The sequence below is a fragment of the Xenopus laevis genome, chromosome 5L (assembly GCF_017654675.1).
Source record: "Xenopus laevis strain J_2021 chromosome 5L, Xenopus_laevis_v10.1, whole genome shotgun sequence".
Classification (NCBI taxonomy): Eukaryota; Metazoa; Chordata; class Amphibia; order Anura; family Pipidae; genus Xenopus; species Xenopus laevis.
In genome coordinates this window covers 14,603,485-14,620,517 of record NC_054379.1, presented here as the reverse complement: position 1 = coordinate 14,620,517, position 17,033 = coordinate 14,603,485, and the positions used below count along the sequence as shown (strand labels likewise).

General features: G+C 39.5%; 1 protein-coding gene across 2 annotated transcripts in view; it reads right to left on the bottom strand.

Annotated features, from left to right (window-relative positions):
- Positions 1 to 15,298: 15,298 nt before the first annotated feature.
- Positions 15,299 to 17,033, bottom strand: part of rrp15.L (ribosomal RNA processing 15 homolog L homeolog) — a 31,245-nt gene continuing 29,510 nt past the window's right edge. For both annotated transcript variants that reach the window (XM_018262607.2, XM_018262609.2), the window contains one exon: positions 15,299 to 15,835. In XM_018262607.2, coding sequence (XP_018118096.1) covers positions 15,668 to 15,835 — 168 coding nt within the window. In that variant the 3' untranslated portion in view covers positions 15,299 to 15,667. The remainder of the gene's footprint in view (positions 15,836 to 17,033) is intronic.

Below are 17,033 nucleotides of genomic sequence, written 5' to 3'. Positions count from 1 at the left end.
CCTAGGGGCCAAATCACTAACTTTGAGTGAAGGATTCGAAGTTAAAAAACGTAGAATTTCGAAGGTTTTTTTGGGCTACTTCGACCATCGAATGGGCTACTTCGACCTTCGACTACGACTTCAAATCGAAGGATTCGAAGTAAAAATCGTACGACTATTCGACCATTCGATTAGTCGAAGTACTGTCTCTTTAAAAAGGAAGGATTTTAATTCCTAGTCGAATAACGAGGGTTAATTAACCCTCGATATTCGACCCTTAGTGAATCAGCCCCTAGTGTTGGGTGAATTTACTCGGCAGGCGTGATTTTGCAGCAATTTCCCACGTTTTGCAGCTGTCTAAATAAATTTGCGAAACTACCGCAAAAATTTGTCGCCGTCAATTTTTTTGAATGCCCGTGACAACTCAGACGCTGGTGACAATTCTGATGACAATTAAAGGCGCCCGTTGACTTTAATGCACGTCAATTTGTCGCCGTCATTGGAATTGTCACCGGCATCAAAATTTTTTTTCGACATTTCGTAAATTTCATAGGGAAGTCGCTATTTTTTTGGTGAATCGAAACAGGTGAAATTCGCCCATCACTTCTTACTCCTCCACTATAAATGAGAACATGAAATAAGGTCCCAAACACAGCTTGTACGGATCATTATTACCCCAATGACACAGGTTAAGGTGACATTACAGGGAATAATGAAGATTTACGGTATGCATAACCTCCTCAAAAACAGACCAATTATTATGTTTTCATATATGTTCTTTATAGATTCAATGGAAAACCTTCTGTTGGAAGCCTCCCTAAACAAAAATGCCACCCACTTCCCATGGTTGAGGACACTGTAAGGGACCACAGTGTAGTGGTGCCAATGCTGCAATCAACATGGCAGCCAACCGAAGAGCACATATGTTGTTATAAATGGCACAGTTCTGATTAACTCATAGATATGATGTCAACAGAATGGCAAGACTTGTTTCTTATTGAATTGTGAAGATGATCCACTATCATTCATCCAAGACAGAAACAGTTTGAGATATATATATATTATGGGTTTGCAAATTGTCCACGACAATTAAACATATTGACCACAAATCACACTGGGCAGGTCTGACTGCTGATTTGCCCCCTTGCTTATTGTCCTCGGATACCATGCAGCTCTAGGACCACACAGTCAATAAAGAAGGTATCTGGGGGCAACACCATACAGAAGCTCTGAGCACTGAAAGATGAAAAGGCCATGATTATTGTCGCTAAAGATAGATGGTCTCTTTTGTTTGAGAGAGGCTAATCATTAACACTTGGTTTTGGTGATGCTGCTGCTCCTTAAGCTTTTCTTATTCTTCACTTATATCAATGGGGCTGGAGGTGGAAGGTGGAAGCTAACCTGAAGACAGGAGTCTAGAGGGTTCCATGAAGTTCTAAGTGATGTACAGTTTCAATATCATTCAGCAAAATAGGTTGTTCTGCTCAAGGTTTGAAGGACTGCTTCTCTTCAAGATTCAAACAGTAAACGGATGTGATATGTGAATCCATTGGTTCTTGTCTTTAAACTTGGAGAATTTGGAGTCTAGGGTCAGGTAAAATAAAGTAGGAGAAGGCCTAAGATCATTAATATATATTTTTAAATGGTTTAGTGAAGGAGATAGAGAAGTGAGGAGCAAGACAAGACATGGAGCCCCACCTTTAGAAGTAAATACATAAGTCTGATTCTCTTTTGTAAATCTGTAGCTCAAACTCAACACCTTTTCTTGAATGCTCTTTGTTAAGATTCAATTAAGGTTGAGGAGATACAGGATACAAGGCTTTTATATATATATATATATATATATATATATATATATATATATATATATATATATATATATATATATATATATATATATATATATATATATTATAAAGGTTGTAGGGAAGGAGATATAGTAGACAGAGAAGGTTCCCTGTCAAAAAAAGCTTGCTGAAGGTTTGAGGGACACTAAAAAGAAAGCAGCCTTTCCAGTTACTTGCCAAGTGAAGCCTACAATTTAATTGGTACATGAATGTATGACCAGCTTTAGTCAGTAGCAACCTCCTTACAAAGTCAATAGATATAGATGACTCTGAGATTAAAGTGCAGTAGAAATTCTTTCTGCAGGCAACAGCTGAGATTTGCCAGCCACTTGGGAAGAGCAGCAGTCGGGAGGGAGAGGTACGGCTGAACTTTTCAAACTCTCGGTAAAGAGAAGAAAAACTTGTATCCTGTATAAGATAAAAGGCTCGAGCCAAACACTATTGAACTACTATTCCATGTTTGCATTGGCAAAGCTCTCCGCACTAGGGATTCTTGCACTAGCATTGCAGACTAACCAGGACACCGTTGCTGTGGATACCAGCAATCAGAAGACTTCCAAAGGAAGGAATATGAACACACATGGAAATAAAAAGTCTGATTTTTTTTTTTCTCTCTCTCCCTCTCTCTCTTTTCACTTTAACAGAAATCTCACAGTGTTGTTGTCTGGAAAAAATAACAGTGGGATCAATATTGCAAATGAAATTTTAATTAACAGCACTCAAAGTCTTAATACGTTCAAGATTCTCCTGCTTTAAAAAATCCAGCAGCTGCCTATAGAGGTGGTGCTGGAGGTATTTGATGACGCATCACTTATTTAATGCCTGTCTGCTTCAACTTTTTTTTTTTCCTGCGTTCCACTGAAAAATTGGCACCCCAGCTTACAAAAATATCGTAGGAAAACTCAAACTGATTTGGCAAAGTTGCCATTGTTTCAGTAATTCCACATTGCACGTTCCAACTGTTTGGCCATAAAACGTCGAATCCGTGACACAACAGGAAAGAATTGAATGCATTCCGTTCAATTTATTAAATCAATATTCTGGTAAATTGTAATCGGAAATATCTAGGGACTTTATATTGAGGAATATCCCTCCCCCTTACATTTGACAGCCAAAATCCAAAGAAATTCTATTTGTTTTTGCCTCTGAAGAGTGAATTTTGGATGAATTGGATGGACTTGTGGAGACCAGAAAAATAAATATTATAAAGGGAATTGGGAAAGAGAAGAACCAGTAAACACTAGGGATCCCAGGCATAAGAAATAACTACAGGTTTCCAGAAAGCTCTAAATTATGGGAAGGCTGTCTCCCATAGACCCCATTTTATCCAAATAATCCAAATTTTGAAAATTCTCTGTAATTATAAAACAGTAGCTTGTACTTGTTCATAGCTAAACTATATTGAATCCTTATTGGAAGCAAAACCAGCCTATTGGGTTTATTTAATGTTTAAATGAATTTCTAGTAGATTTAAGGTATGAAGATCCAAATTATGGAAAGATCCATTATCCGGAAACCCCCAGGTCCCGAGTATTCTGGATAAAAGGTCCCATACCTGTACAGAAATCAGGTTCTTCTCTTACACATACCTGTAGCTGTTGTTAAACATCCACCATTACCCTTCATGATCAAACATTAAGTGGAAGGAATAGGGGAATATATTTCTTCTTGCCTGATGAGTAAAAGTTAAGAGAAATTGGAGGCTAGAGAGTTGGGCCAGGTTAAACGTAACTGGAGATAATATAATATAGACAAAATTTAGACATATTATAAAGCTTTTAGAGAAGGAGATAGAGACTAGAGGTGCCAAGCAAGAATGTGGACCTTCAACTTTCTAAAATAAGTACATAATCAGGTATTTCTCTTATGGAAACCTGTAGCTGTTGTTAAACCTCAACCATTGCTCTTCGTGGACCTTTGGTAATCAAGATTCAAACAGTAAGTGGATGGGATTTTGGAATCCATTTGTTCTTGCCTCTCAAGAGTGAACATTGGAGAAGCTGAAGACAAGACTTGAGGCACTTAGGCAAGTTAAAACAAAACTGGAGATAAATGGCCAAGAACACTATTAAATATATTATTTAAAGGCTGTAGAGTTGACAGAGAAGAGAGATGACCGGCAAGACAGTGGATGAGATACAGGAAAGGAAACTTCAATTAACTGTTCTGCTGTGAGAAGCGCACATTCTGGGTGTGGGAGATGGAAGGACCACCTGAAACTGATTCCTGTGTCAGTTTATCATCTGCTGGTCCCCAGGTGCTATAACATAGGTTCTAAATGTTGGGACAACAACCACAACACTAAGGGGGTTATTTATCAAAGGTCAAATTTCAGAGCTGTGAGCTATTTAAGACCTTGAATGAACTCACAGCACGAATGGTTTCTTATTTAAAAGTAAAAAAAAAACTTTGAATCAGTTGAAGTTGGGGTCAACAACCTAAAAACTCAAATCGATCGAGTTTTCTGCGGAAAAAAACTCAAATCACTCTTATTGATTGAGTTCTGAGCGAAACCCACAGAAAAAAACTGAACATCATGAATCTTCAAATGGTTCAAGGGACCACTGCCTTTGACTTCTACATGATCTCCACAGGTTTTAGATGGTGTATTTTTGGATTCAAGCTATTTCCAGGGTTGGAGTATAATAAATCTCAAAAATCTGCATTTTCAAAAATTCCAGGTTTTTTTTAACCTTAAAAATCAATTTTTGACTCAAAAATACCCTTGATAACTCGAATTTTGCATGGAAAACACAACTTGATCCTTAATAAATCTGCCCCTAACATACAAGTTGGATTGCTTTAGAGTGGGACTAGGGAAGGGATACAGAAACTAGCAAGGAGCTTTGCTGCAGGTCTCTATACTCATTCCTCCATACATAGCTCTCCCAGTTGAAGCTTTCTCTCTACCCAAAGGCAGTGATGTAACTAGAAGACCAAAGAGTACAATCATTTTAGGTCCCACAAACAATTTTGAGAATAAGACACTTTTCTCATAGTATTAGAAGATAATGTCCCACTAGTCTATCCCTACCCACAGGTGTAAGATACCCTTTTAGCATTCCAACTCAAATATGACATTGGGGGAGATTTACTAAAGGGTGAAGTGGCCATCGCTAGAGAAAATTTGCCAGAAATCCCATCCGCAGGGACATTGCCAGTTTACTATCAGGTGTAGAGGACAATTCGCTACCAAAAGAGACCATGCTTAGCGCATTTTAGTGCCCTTTCGTCAGGCACATTTTCGCTCAGGCAAACTATCGTTACTCCTCAAAATTCACTAAAGTGCAAATTTTACAGAATGTTACCCCTATCGCCGGAGTTTCCTTTACCAGCTTAGACCTGGCAAGCTGATAAGATGAAGCTACATCCTTCTCAATCGTATGTCAATGACATCATATCCTGTATGCCAAAAAGTCATATATTTTTTTTTAAAACGCTGGTGTTTTCTAATGCGGGATTGTCTTTAAAAGTTGTAACTATTAAGAAAATGTTATTTTTGTAACTATTAAAAATGTTTATTTTAACATTTCTTTTTAACCATTTGAGGGGCATGCTCTATTTGTTTTAGGATGGGCTCATGTCTAGGGCATTAGAGGAGCTATTTTGTCTTTATTTTGTTTCCTTGGGCATTTTTAATAATAAGTGACCACTTCAGACATTTGCACCAACATCTCTAATAAAGACGTTTATATGACATATATGTACCCGCCCTAATTAAACTGACCTAAGAGCAAGTGTACTAACGAAGTTTCGCTAGGCAGAAACAAATGTTGGTGAAAGTTCGCTATGAAAAGCCAAAGTCCCGAAGCTGCGAAAAGACCCGAAGTCACAAAAGCAGCCAAAGTCCAAAAGCCACGAGTTCAATTCAATTCAACCAATGTGTGTTTTTAATTTTTTGAAACCCCTGGCCTCCAATGTATTATTTTAATACTCTATAGGCCTCTGCCACTAATGTTTTTTAAAAAATATTCTCTGGGGCCTAATTTTTTTTTTTTACTTTTAAGGGGGGCCAAGGCGCCTACGCTTTCTAAAAAAAAATATTCTCTGGGGTCCCAATTTGTTTTGTGGGGGGGGGGTTTGGTCCTTAAATGTTGGGAATAAAGATTTTAAAGCCAAATACACATTTCTGTGTGAAATACTTACATTCTTCCACATTAAATAGAGACTCACTGAGCATACACAGCCTTTACCTTTGACCCGGGAGATTAGAAGATGTGGAACTGCCATAGTGTTACACCTCACTGTAATGTCTTTGTTATGTGACAGACACTCATCCGTGACATCTTGGAGTATCAACCGTAAATGAGCCCAGACTGCATGTGACATGCCACCAAGAAGATTCTACTCCAGGCTCATACTTAATGAAGAGGCATCACTACTTCCAAATACTTATGTTCACTGCTCGGTCCTTCCTGCCATCAGTTCTGAATCAGGCACTGTTACCCTGCTCCGCCTGGAGCGACCACCACCTCCTGTCCAGGCAGTAACTTCAAGGTTCCCACAGCGTACTGCATCAATCACCACATAGAAGTTGTGCCAAAGAATCACTCATGCATTGAACACCAGAAATGATACCAAAGCCTATTAATATCCCAATGTTACTATAGGCACCATCTCTCCCTACTATACCTGCTATCCCACAGTCACACTCCCTTCCCAGAGACTATTATCCACTGTTACTATAGACACCATCTCTCCCTACTATACCTGCTATCCCACAGTCACACTCCCTTCCCAGAGACAATTATCCACTGTTACTATAGACACCATCTCTCCCTACTATACCTGCTATCCTACAGTCACACTCCCTTCCCAGAGACTATTATCCACTGTTACTATAGGCACCATCTCTCCCTACTATACCTGCTATCCCACAGTCACACTCCCTTCCCAGAGACTATTATCCACTGTTACTATAGGCACCATCTCTCCCTACTATACCTGCTATCCCCCAGTCACACTCCCTTCCCAGAGACTATTATCCACTGTTACTATAGACACCATCTCTCCCTACTATACCTGCTATCCCACAGTCACACTCCCTTCCCAGAGACTATTATCCTACTGTTACTATAGGCACCATCTCTCCCTACTATACCTGCTATCCCACAGTCCCATCCCAGGGGTTATTTTCCCAGTTATTCAGATAAACAAATGAATGCAAAGACAGACGTGCAGCCTTTCCCCAGACTGAAAGAAAAAGTTAATCCAATTTACATTGTGTTAAAATCAGCAGATATGTGAGGATAAAGTGAGTAATAAGAAAAATACACAGAGGGGATCGTATTCCGCAAGTAGCTACAAAATAAACCAATTTGGGTCCCTTGCTCGCAGGCATTGGGTGCATTTTGTTACAGAGCTTTGGGAAGAAAAAGTGCAGTTTTACTAAACCAGAGACACCTGGAAAATGACTTTGCAGAACCTGATGGTTTTCTGTTTTCTGTTTAATGTTCGACATGATGTGGTCAGAATTTTATGATATGTGGTTTAGCTGGAGATGCTGGCGCTCTGGGTATGAGCAGGTAACGCTCTCCTAGACACAAAGGAAGGGATCTCAGAATTGCTGAGCAGATCATTAAATGTTTGGCCACATTGCACAAGCCCAGAGCAGTGATGGACACGCTGAAAGCTTTCAGTGAGGACGGTGCTGTTTATTCTTCTGCGGAGGTGTAATGTTTACAGCCAATGTAATTTCATACGAATTTCACATGCAAATTATGGTTAAGGATTTCAGGATTATTTTTGCAAGTGAGTTAAGCTCTTGAAAGTTCAGTTCAGGACTTTATTTTGCTCAAAAATCTAGTTTTAACATTCTATGAAAACATTTTAATACTTAATTTAAAGACAGGCTGTTGCTGATCAGGGCTGTCATCATTATTCATGGGGTCATATACTACTAAGTTAGAACAGGCTGCTTCCCAATTGTTAGACAACTCAACACCTAGTCAGTGTGCCCAACCAACAAGTAGAATGGAGAAGACAGTGTGTGTGTGTGGGGGGGGGGGTTTAAAATGCAGTTTACTCTCTAACCCCGGGATCCCCAACATCTTTTTACCCATGAGCCACATTCAAAAATAAAAAGAGTTGGGGAGCAACACAGGCATGCAAAAAGTTCCTGGGGTGCCATATAAGGGCTGTGATTGGCTATTTTGGTGCCCCTATGTGGACTGGCAGACTACAAGAGGCTCTATTGGCAATACAACTATTTTTTATGCAACCCATAAGTTGATTCCAAGCCTGGAATTCAAAAATAAGCACCTGCTTTGAGGCCACTGGAAGCAACATCCAAGGGGGTTGGTGAGAAACATGTTGGAAGCAACATCCAAGGGGTTGGTGAGCAACATGTTGCGTGCGAGCTGCTGGTTGGGGATCACTGCTCTAACCCAACCCATGATCCGCCCAACTGTACTTATACAAGCCCCAACCACTGCTTCCTGACTCTTGCAGTCAATTCTGCCACAGGGTCCTTGACTGGAGAACGCCCTTTACCCCCAATGACGTCAGCCCTGCTGCTGATGAAAAGAGGACTGTCTCAACACCACCAAAAAATACTGGCTGACATAGAGACCACAGAACCATAATGGCTTATTGGCCAATCAGGTGTTTTGTTATTGTTGACCTATTAGGTTCATTAGAGTGAAAGGAACATACAAACAGAGTAAGATCTTAAGAATTATTTTGGGAAGAGATGAAGTTGCATCTCTATATGTTGGGTGTGTGGACAGAACTGAGAATAATTAGGACTGGAGTTTCTCAAACAATAAAAAAAATGTACCACCAACTCCAATTCAAGCAGAAAACTTTAATTTTTCTAAGAATTTTTGAAGACTAATAACATTATGGAAATACAATATAATGCTTGTGTTGCCCACTGACTTGAATTAAACTGGCCACAATGGATAATTGGATGCAAAGAAAAAAAAAAAAGCCATTCAGTTGAATGAGTGTGCCCGGATTGTTTAGTAGTATTGTGCTAGATTAGCAGATATATCTCCAAAGAGCCACTTGAACTGAAGCAATTAGTAAAGACCATTCGTTAATATGTCCAATTCAGTGCCTGTCCGAACAAGCTCTGTATTATACTCATGGCAAGATAAATTCATCTTAAATTAGGCAAAACAAACGCTTTATGGTCGATTTATCTGCCTTCAATCAAAAGGCTTCCTAGCATGTAATCTGCTACTAAATGGAACACACTTTAATGGCCATAAATAATTATTCACCAAACTCTGATTTGATTAACATATTGCCTAGTTTTGGTCTTACTGACCACTGCATACATGGGCCATCACTGTCTTAGAATATCTACATCACCCTAAAAATTAATTCAAGGTGAACTATCCATTAAATAAGCTTGTGTTGACTCCAGTGTCTGCTCCATAGTCTCAGACAATCATTTAAACAGCAATATGAGCCTCTGTAGTTCATGATTTTAACAGGTGGAAGAGTGATGGAGTCTTAATTGAGCAATCAATCATCCATAGGATAGAGATAATAAAGAGGATGAATGAAAACAAAAGAGAGATTGCAATCAATGTGCACAAACATTAGCTTTTGAACTGCAAATGTAGTGCTCAGATCACCTGTGTAAACAGCCTTAAACTTTTCGGGAAATGGTGGTTATTCTTCAACTGCAATGTTCTTAGAACAAAGATTGTCTTCTAAATTGTCTTCTATCTTTAGTCTTCTAAGACTACAGGAAAATATGTAGTAGACCTCATCTGATACAGGGCTCAACTATTGTGAAACAGGATACTTTCATCCCCAGCAGACAGATGTTAAAGGTTATAATAGAGGTACTTAGTCTTGCAACCAGTTTTGATGGGTGATCTGCTAGGTCCTTCAGAATAGTTGGGTCTAAAGATATCTGTTGAGCATAATGTTCATGTTGCCCCTTTCCCACTGGAGATCGCCAGCAGATATTAATCATATTGAGTAGAATCAAACAAGAATTATTATAATCTGGAATTATTCTACAAACAGGTAAATCTGGTGCAGCATTGATGTATTCGTCCATTGGCAGCTCTATCATAGGCTGCTGAGTGGATCTCAGACTGATTAGACCAATGGGCTGATACAATACAGCGCACCTATAGGGACCTGTCAGAAGATCACCAAATCAACACGTCTCAACAAACCCGATTTTCATTTTGATAGATTAGATTATCTGGCCATCAGTTGGGCCAACAATGTACCATTGTGGTCTTGAGGGAGCGAATCAGCAGCTTTTATCAGCCTAGCTTTAACATACAAAAAAGATTGTGTTCCTAGATTTTCCGGCCTGTTTATCCAAAAATGACTAAATGTCAATGAAACAAGATACAAGTTCAGTAATTTTTAATAAGCCTCATTTAAATAAACCATGTGTGTATACAGGAAGGACAGAGCAAGTGATGGAAAAACTTCATACTCCACAAAGTACAGGCTTCTAACACAAATTGGTCACATTCAGCTTCACAAAAGGAGACCAGGAATTTAAGAACTTATATTGGCATTGATTTAACAATTTGAGGTTGGCATATTTTTTCTGGCTTTGTTGGAGTCAAATTCACAATTGCTGGCAAAATTGTGTTGCTCCAACTTTTTCAATGATGACAAAAATTTGGCCATAGGGTGGCATAAAAAAAAAAAGTTTGGAGTATGAAATTTTCTGGTGAATGAACTAATTTTACGCCAAATTCATCTTTGTAAATTTCCAAATTAATTCTGCTTTTAATGTATATTTTTTATCACTGCACACAGACTACACAAATTGTTTTTTTTTTTTACAAATAGAATTGTGGCAATTATCTAAAAATGTGCCTATTAAGACGGAGGGCAATTTTATTTGCAACTGGAAAAAAATGATGTTTGCAGAACATTTCAGAATCTCAGAAGGGTTTGTTTTTGTAACAAGACACACATCTTCCCAGTGCTTCTGGTTTTACTCTCTCCAGAGACCAGGGCAAGCAGCTTTGCAAATGCACAGAAAGTTCTGGGAATGAAAACAGCCATCTCCATTGATATATGGCAAACTCAATGTTTTGGTCCATTGAGCAGGAAGCAAGAACTGAAAATAGAAAAGCAGACTCACTGAATTTTTTAATTTCTCCCAGTTGTCCAAGGTGAACTTGACATAATGAGCAGCTGGTGGTCATTCTGAAGGATTTGGTATTTCTGCCCTAGATTCTTGTGTTGGTTCCCACAAACTCGCCTGGATTTGTAATAAATCCATAATTCCAATATGATTGGAGCTGGGGAACAGATACTCTGGAGAGTTGCAAGCCATTTGCTACCTTTTTTTGTTTGTTTTAGCTTTAACAGTGCAGTCTGTATGAACCAGGTCTAGATTTACTTTGTGGCCTGGAGCAAGTCACATCACAGGCACCACAATAAGGTTGTGAAAAAGGGGAACAAATTTCCCATGGAACATTACAGTGAAAAATAATTGGTATGGGGGATATGTCTATATTGTTTTCTTTCCTATTATATACTGTCATTATTACTTCCAGAAGAGCCCAGAATCCAGTTCCACATCTGATGGAAAGAGTCAGAGCACCGATTCATACCCTTTGCCACCATTGGAAGGCAGAGACGACAATATTAAAATGCATATTACAGTAATGGAATAACACCCACTTTCAGAAGGGTCAAATGCAAAAATTCCTTCTCAATTTTAAAAAAAATAAAAATAAAGTAGGACCTCTATGGTGGTAGCTTTGATAAACATCAACCAGCTTACCCGAACAAGGGAAATGTGGCTCATTAATGATTCTCAATTTAGCAACCAGCCTCCTTTCACTTTAGCAGAGCAGGGGTAGTGAGTCTGCTTAGCCTATTAAGATTTCTGGCATGACCAAAGGTAGCATAACTACCCAGAAGACCCAGAGCAACAGCAAACAACTCTAGTCTTCACAGAAAGGTGGTCAGTATAAGAAAAATCTCACTCATCTTGAGCCCCAGCACTCATATTTCACCCCTTAAGTGTGACGAGACAAGTTAGCCCATGGTCTATCATGTAAAGCTCCTAACTACTATCAAAATATCTAGATATGTCAGAATGGAAGAGGTGATCATTCTTGTTTAACTAAAAGTCTTCCAAAAACCAGACCTTTCAATTCACTTAGAGCTCCATACCGTATTTATTTTTAGTAGAACAACTAATATGGAGCAATAGCCTTAAGGCTAGAAGACTATCTGGAGAAGTTTGGGCTAAAACAAGGAGATGATTTTTGAGAGGAAGGGAGCAGAATGCCACACAAGAAACATCTCCACGCAAACAAAAAAAGTTACTATTGTTAAACTTTATTCAACAATTTTCAGTCATTGGTAACAACCTGATATTGTTAGAGAGAACGGTCTTGGTGTGAAGTTAATAATGACATTTAAACCATTGCTAGGATCACTATAGTTGGACTGGAGTTTAACTTATCTATAGCAGGGACAACTATGTCCAACTAAGTGTAACATAGTATAGTCGTGCCAAATTCATGCCAGGACTGAAATGTTTAGCTTTACATAATGGATTATTTCCATAATCATGATACGTGGCATGATTCATGATAGACATAAGTACAATGGAGCTCTATAAAAACAACATTTAGGGGCAGATGTATGAAGGGTCGAATATCGAGGGTTAATTAACCCTCGATATTTGACTAGGAACTAAAATCCTTCGACTTCGAATATCGAAGTCGAAGGATTTAGCGCAAATCCTACGATCGAAGGATTATTCCTTCGATCGAACGATTAAATCCTTCGAATCGAACGATTCGAAGGATTTTAATCCAACGATCGAAGGAATATCCTTCGATCAAAAAAAACTTAGGCAAGCCTATGGGGACCTTCCCCATAGGCTAACATTGACTTCGGTAGCTTTTAGCTGCCGAAGTAGGGGGTCGAAGTTTTTTTTAAAGAGGCAGTACTTCGACTATCGAATGGTCGAACGATTTTTAGTTCGAATCGTTCGATTCGTAGTCGAAGGTCGAAGTAGCCCATTCGATGGTCGAAGTAGCCCAAAAAACACTTCGAAATTCGAAGTTTTTTTACTTCGAATCCTTCACTCGAGCTTCATAAATCGGCCCCTTATTGTCCACCATTTTTTCTGCTTTTTTGGGGGGCAAAATATGTTATCAATCTTTTTAAAGACAGCCCTCAAAGATTCAAAACCAAGTGGTTTTGCTTTCAATATGGAAAATGAAACTTTTAACATTACATTGATTTCAATGTTTTCCGGGTTCTTGCTATGATATTTTGTTGGCACACGTTATCCTGAAAGCCCCTCGTCTATAGCCGGATGATAAATTCCATTCATCAAGAGACAGAGGATTTAGGTTTTCAAATTTGAAGAGAAGAGTTAATCCCCTTTAAGGAGTTCCCTTCACTCCAATCTCATGGGAAGGCAGCCTCTTCACTTCACACTCTGAAATCCGATGAGGTCACATTCCAATTTTACTTCCTACAGAAGAACTGGTATCGGAGAGCCCAAGAGCCTCTATCTGCGAAAGCCACGTTAGTATGCGTGCCATTGTGGGATATAATGGTCTACTGGCATTGAGCTTGCCTTGCTTTCCATTTAGAACCTCAGGCAAAAAAGTACAAGTTTGGAACATGTTATCCAAAATGCTCTGGCCCTGGGGTTTTCCGGATAACGGGTCTTTCTGCAATTTGTATCTCCATACCTTAAGTGTACTCAAAATCATTTGAACATTAAACTCAATAGGCTTGTTCTGCCTCTAATGAGGATTAATTATATCTTAGTTAAGATCAAGTACAAGTTACGGTTTCATTACTACAAGGAAAAGGGAAACCATTCTTAAAAATGTGAATTATTTGATTATAATGGAGTCTATGGGAGATGGTCTTCAAGTAATTCGGAGGTCTCTGGGTAATGGATCCCATACCTGTACAGCTTATTGTCTGAATATCTAAATCATTTAAAGGGATACTGTCATGGGAAAAAAATTTTTTTTCAAAATGAATCAGTTACTAGTGCTGCTCCAGCAGAATTCTTCACTGAAATCCATTTCTCAAAAGAGCAAACAGATTTTTTTATATTCAATTTTGAAATCTGACATGGGGCTAGACATTTTGTCAATTTCCCAGCTGCCCCAAGTCATGTGACTTGTGCTCTGATAAACTTCAATCACTCTTTACTGCTGTACTGCAAGTTGGAGTGATATCACCACCCTCCCTTTTTCCCCCCAGCAGCCAAACAAAAAAACAATGGGAAGGTAACCAGATAACAGCTGCCTGGTAGATCTAAGAACAGCACTCAATAGTAAAAACCCATGTCCCACTGAGACACATTCAGTTACATTGAGAAGGAAAAACAGCAGCCTGCCAGAAAGCATTTCTCTCCTGAAGTGCAGGCACAAGTCACATGACATGGGGCAGCTGGGTAATTGACAAAATGTCTAGCCCCATGTCAGATTTCAAAATTGAATATAAAAAAATCTGTTTGCTCTTTTGAGAAATGGATTTCAGTGCAGAATTCTGCTGGAGCAGCACTATTAACTGATTCTTTTTGAAAAAAAAATGTTTTCCCATGACAGTATCCCTTTAAGAATTCATGACGAGTGCCCCATTCTATTGGGGAAAAAGGGGCAGAAAATATTGCAAAGACTACAATTATTGCATACATACACCATATATAAAGAAAAAAAACTTCTCAGCTGACTCCACGTAATTGGTTACTCAATCCACAAACTATACCATGTGACAAATGTTGCTTTTAAGACCATCTTGGAAGCAATTTTGTTTTGGTTGCCTTGGGTATCGACCAGTGACTCTCAATTATCTTAAAAAGCAAGGCTGTCCAACTGGAAATTTTTGGTCCAGGTGTAGCACTCCCAAGAGATGTCTATGGGCTTCCAGACTGCTCAATAGCAGCACAACTCTGGATGACTTCATTTTGTTTGAATCTGGACCAACAACCTGTAGCCCAGTAGTTAACAGGCCCACTAAATGGAAATGGTTGGACACAGACTAACCCAGTAGCATCTTTACACTGTGCCTCCTGCCTTAGGCAGCTTTTATTAGATCTTGGACAACCTCTCTAGGGGAGCAACTAGGGTTGGCAAATAGGCCAAAGTAATATCCTTGGTGAGATTGATTAAGGAACCTGAAATTAATTGACCTTGTGGTTTATCACCTGGCATTCTCAATGTAAGCTGAGAAGTCTTCTACTATGATGTGCCCGAAACCAACTGAGCAGCACCACTCTACATCGGCTTTCCCCGGTGGCTGTGAAGCACCAACTGGCACTTTATGGTTATGTTTGGAAGGGGTATTTCATTGTACATCTGCTAATGGTACAACAACCTTTATATTCCCTGAAGGACTTGAACTTAAACACTTGATCTTCTAAAGGATCAAACCCTGATAGTACAGGAGGAAAGCACTGAACGTTCTCTTTTTTCACAGTGCTAAAAGTAACCAACCAATGTGAAGTTTTAATAAGTGCCAGCAAGGAGAGAACATGTTGTTGTCCCCCCCCCCCCCGAGACACTCTAAAAGGTTCTGTTTAACCCAATGACTATTTCATATTGAGAGTGAAAATGTAATTATTTAACGTTTAAATGGTGACCTGTGCAAATCTTTAGTGCACTTGGCAAAACCCACTCAAACTGGCAGGGTCCATTGTACAAAATGTTTTCTTTCTGGTCTGTACTCTGCGCATATTCCAAGGTGGAAATGGAAACGGCAATAGATCCAGGAGAATGGAAATCAAAGTATTTTTTTACTTCCCTATAACAAGGTATTTGTGTCATCCCAAAAATGTCATGCATTCACAGAATGAAGTGTTTATCCGAGCGAGCAGGAGCGGCTGTGTCTGGAGTGCTCTTCCTCTTGCACGGTTATCTGTCAGAATCACTTCCACTATCGTCCCGATTGGATCTGGGTCTCGCGGCTTCTCCACCCTCCTCGTTATCGCTGTCTTTGTCCCAGTCTTTCATGGACGCCCCCATCATGAAGTCATCTCGTAGTATGTTCCACCCAGGCTCGTTTTCTGCTTTCACAGCAGCCTGCAACAAAGCAAAATTGTAGTATTGAGCAATTTTGTATGAAACTGAAAGTGGCAGTGCCATTGGATCCATTAGATCAGAGAACATTCTGTAACGTAGAAAGGGACTGCTGCTTACAATGGGGATGAAATAGGATCAGCACCACAGTGACAAAATACTCTGTTATACAGATATCTCAGCCATAAAGCAGGACAGGACTGCTGCTTACAATGGGGATCAGATAGGATCTGTGCAGCCACTGGGACAGAATGTTCTGTTATACAGATAGCTAGAATCTCAGCCATAAAGCAGGGCAGGACTGCTGCTTACAATGGGGGATCAGATAGGATCTGTGCATCCACTGGGACAGAATGTTCTGTTATACAGATAGCTAGAATCTCAGCAATAAAGCAGGACAGGACTGCTGCTTACAATGGGGATCAGATAGGATCTGTGCAGCCACTGGGACAGAATGCTCTGTTATACAGATAGCTAGAATCTCAGCTGCCATAAAGCAGGACAGGACTGCTGCTTACAATGGGGATCAGATAGGATCTGTGCAGCCACTTGGACAGAATGCTCTGTTATACAGATAGCTAGAACCTCAGCCATAAAGCAGGACAGGACTGCTGCTTACAATGGGGATCAGATAGGATCTGTGCAGCCACTGGGACAGAATGTTCTGTTATACAGATAGCTAGAATCTCAGCCATAACGGAGGGAATGGTGTTAATAGTTTAGACAAAGTGATGCATTAGAACACCTTATTGGCACATTGCTGCAAGGGAAACAAAAGTTAAATAAAACGATTCAAAATGAAGTAAAATTATGCAATATTTCACATAAGTAGCCAGTGCTGCAAAAAATCTTCATCTTTAGCTTGTGATTCTGGTTCCTGGGTATAAGAATTGGGATACAAACGGCACAAACGCAACATTATCAGGAGACATTTCAAAGTGTGCAAATGAAAACTATCAGCTATGCCTATACTGCATTAACAAAAACTTCATGGAGCAACATCGCCCTCATGTGGCAGTTTAGCCGAAATGTTGCCCTTTCCTGCAAATAACCTGCAGTTAGCGAGTGCCGTGAGGTTCCAAAGGAGAATCAGACACTATAGGTTGTTGGAAGAGAATACTTCTTGCTGTTAAAAAGAAAGAAATCAACCACCTGCATTCTTAAAGCTACAGGAACCATAATCAATTTCCTACCAGTGTTG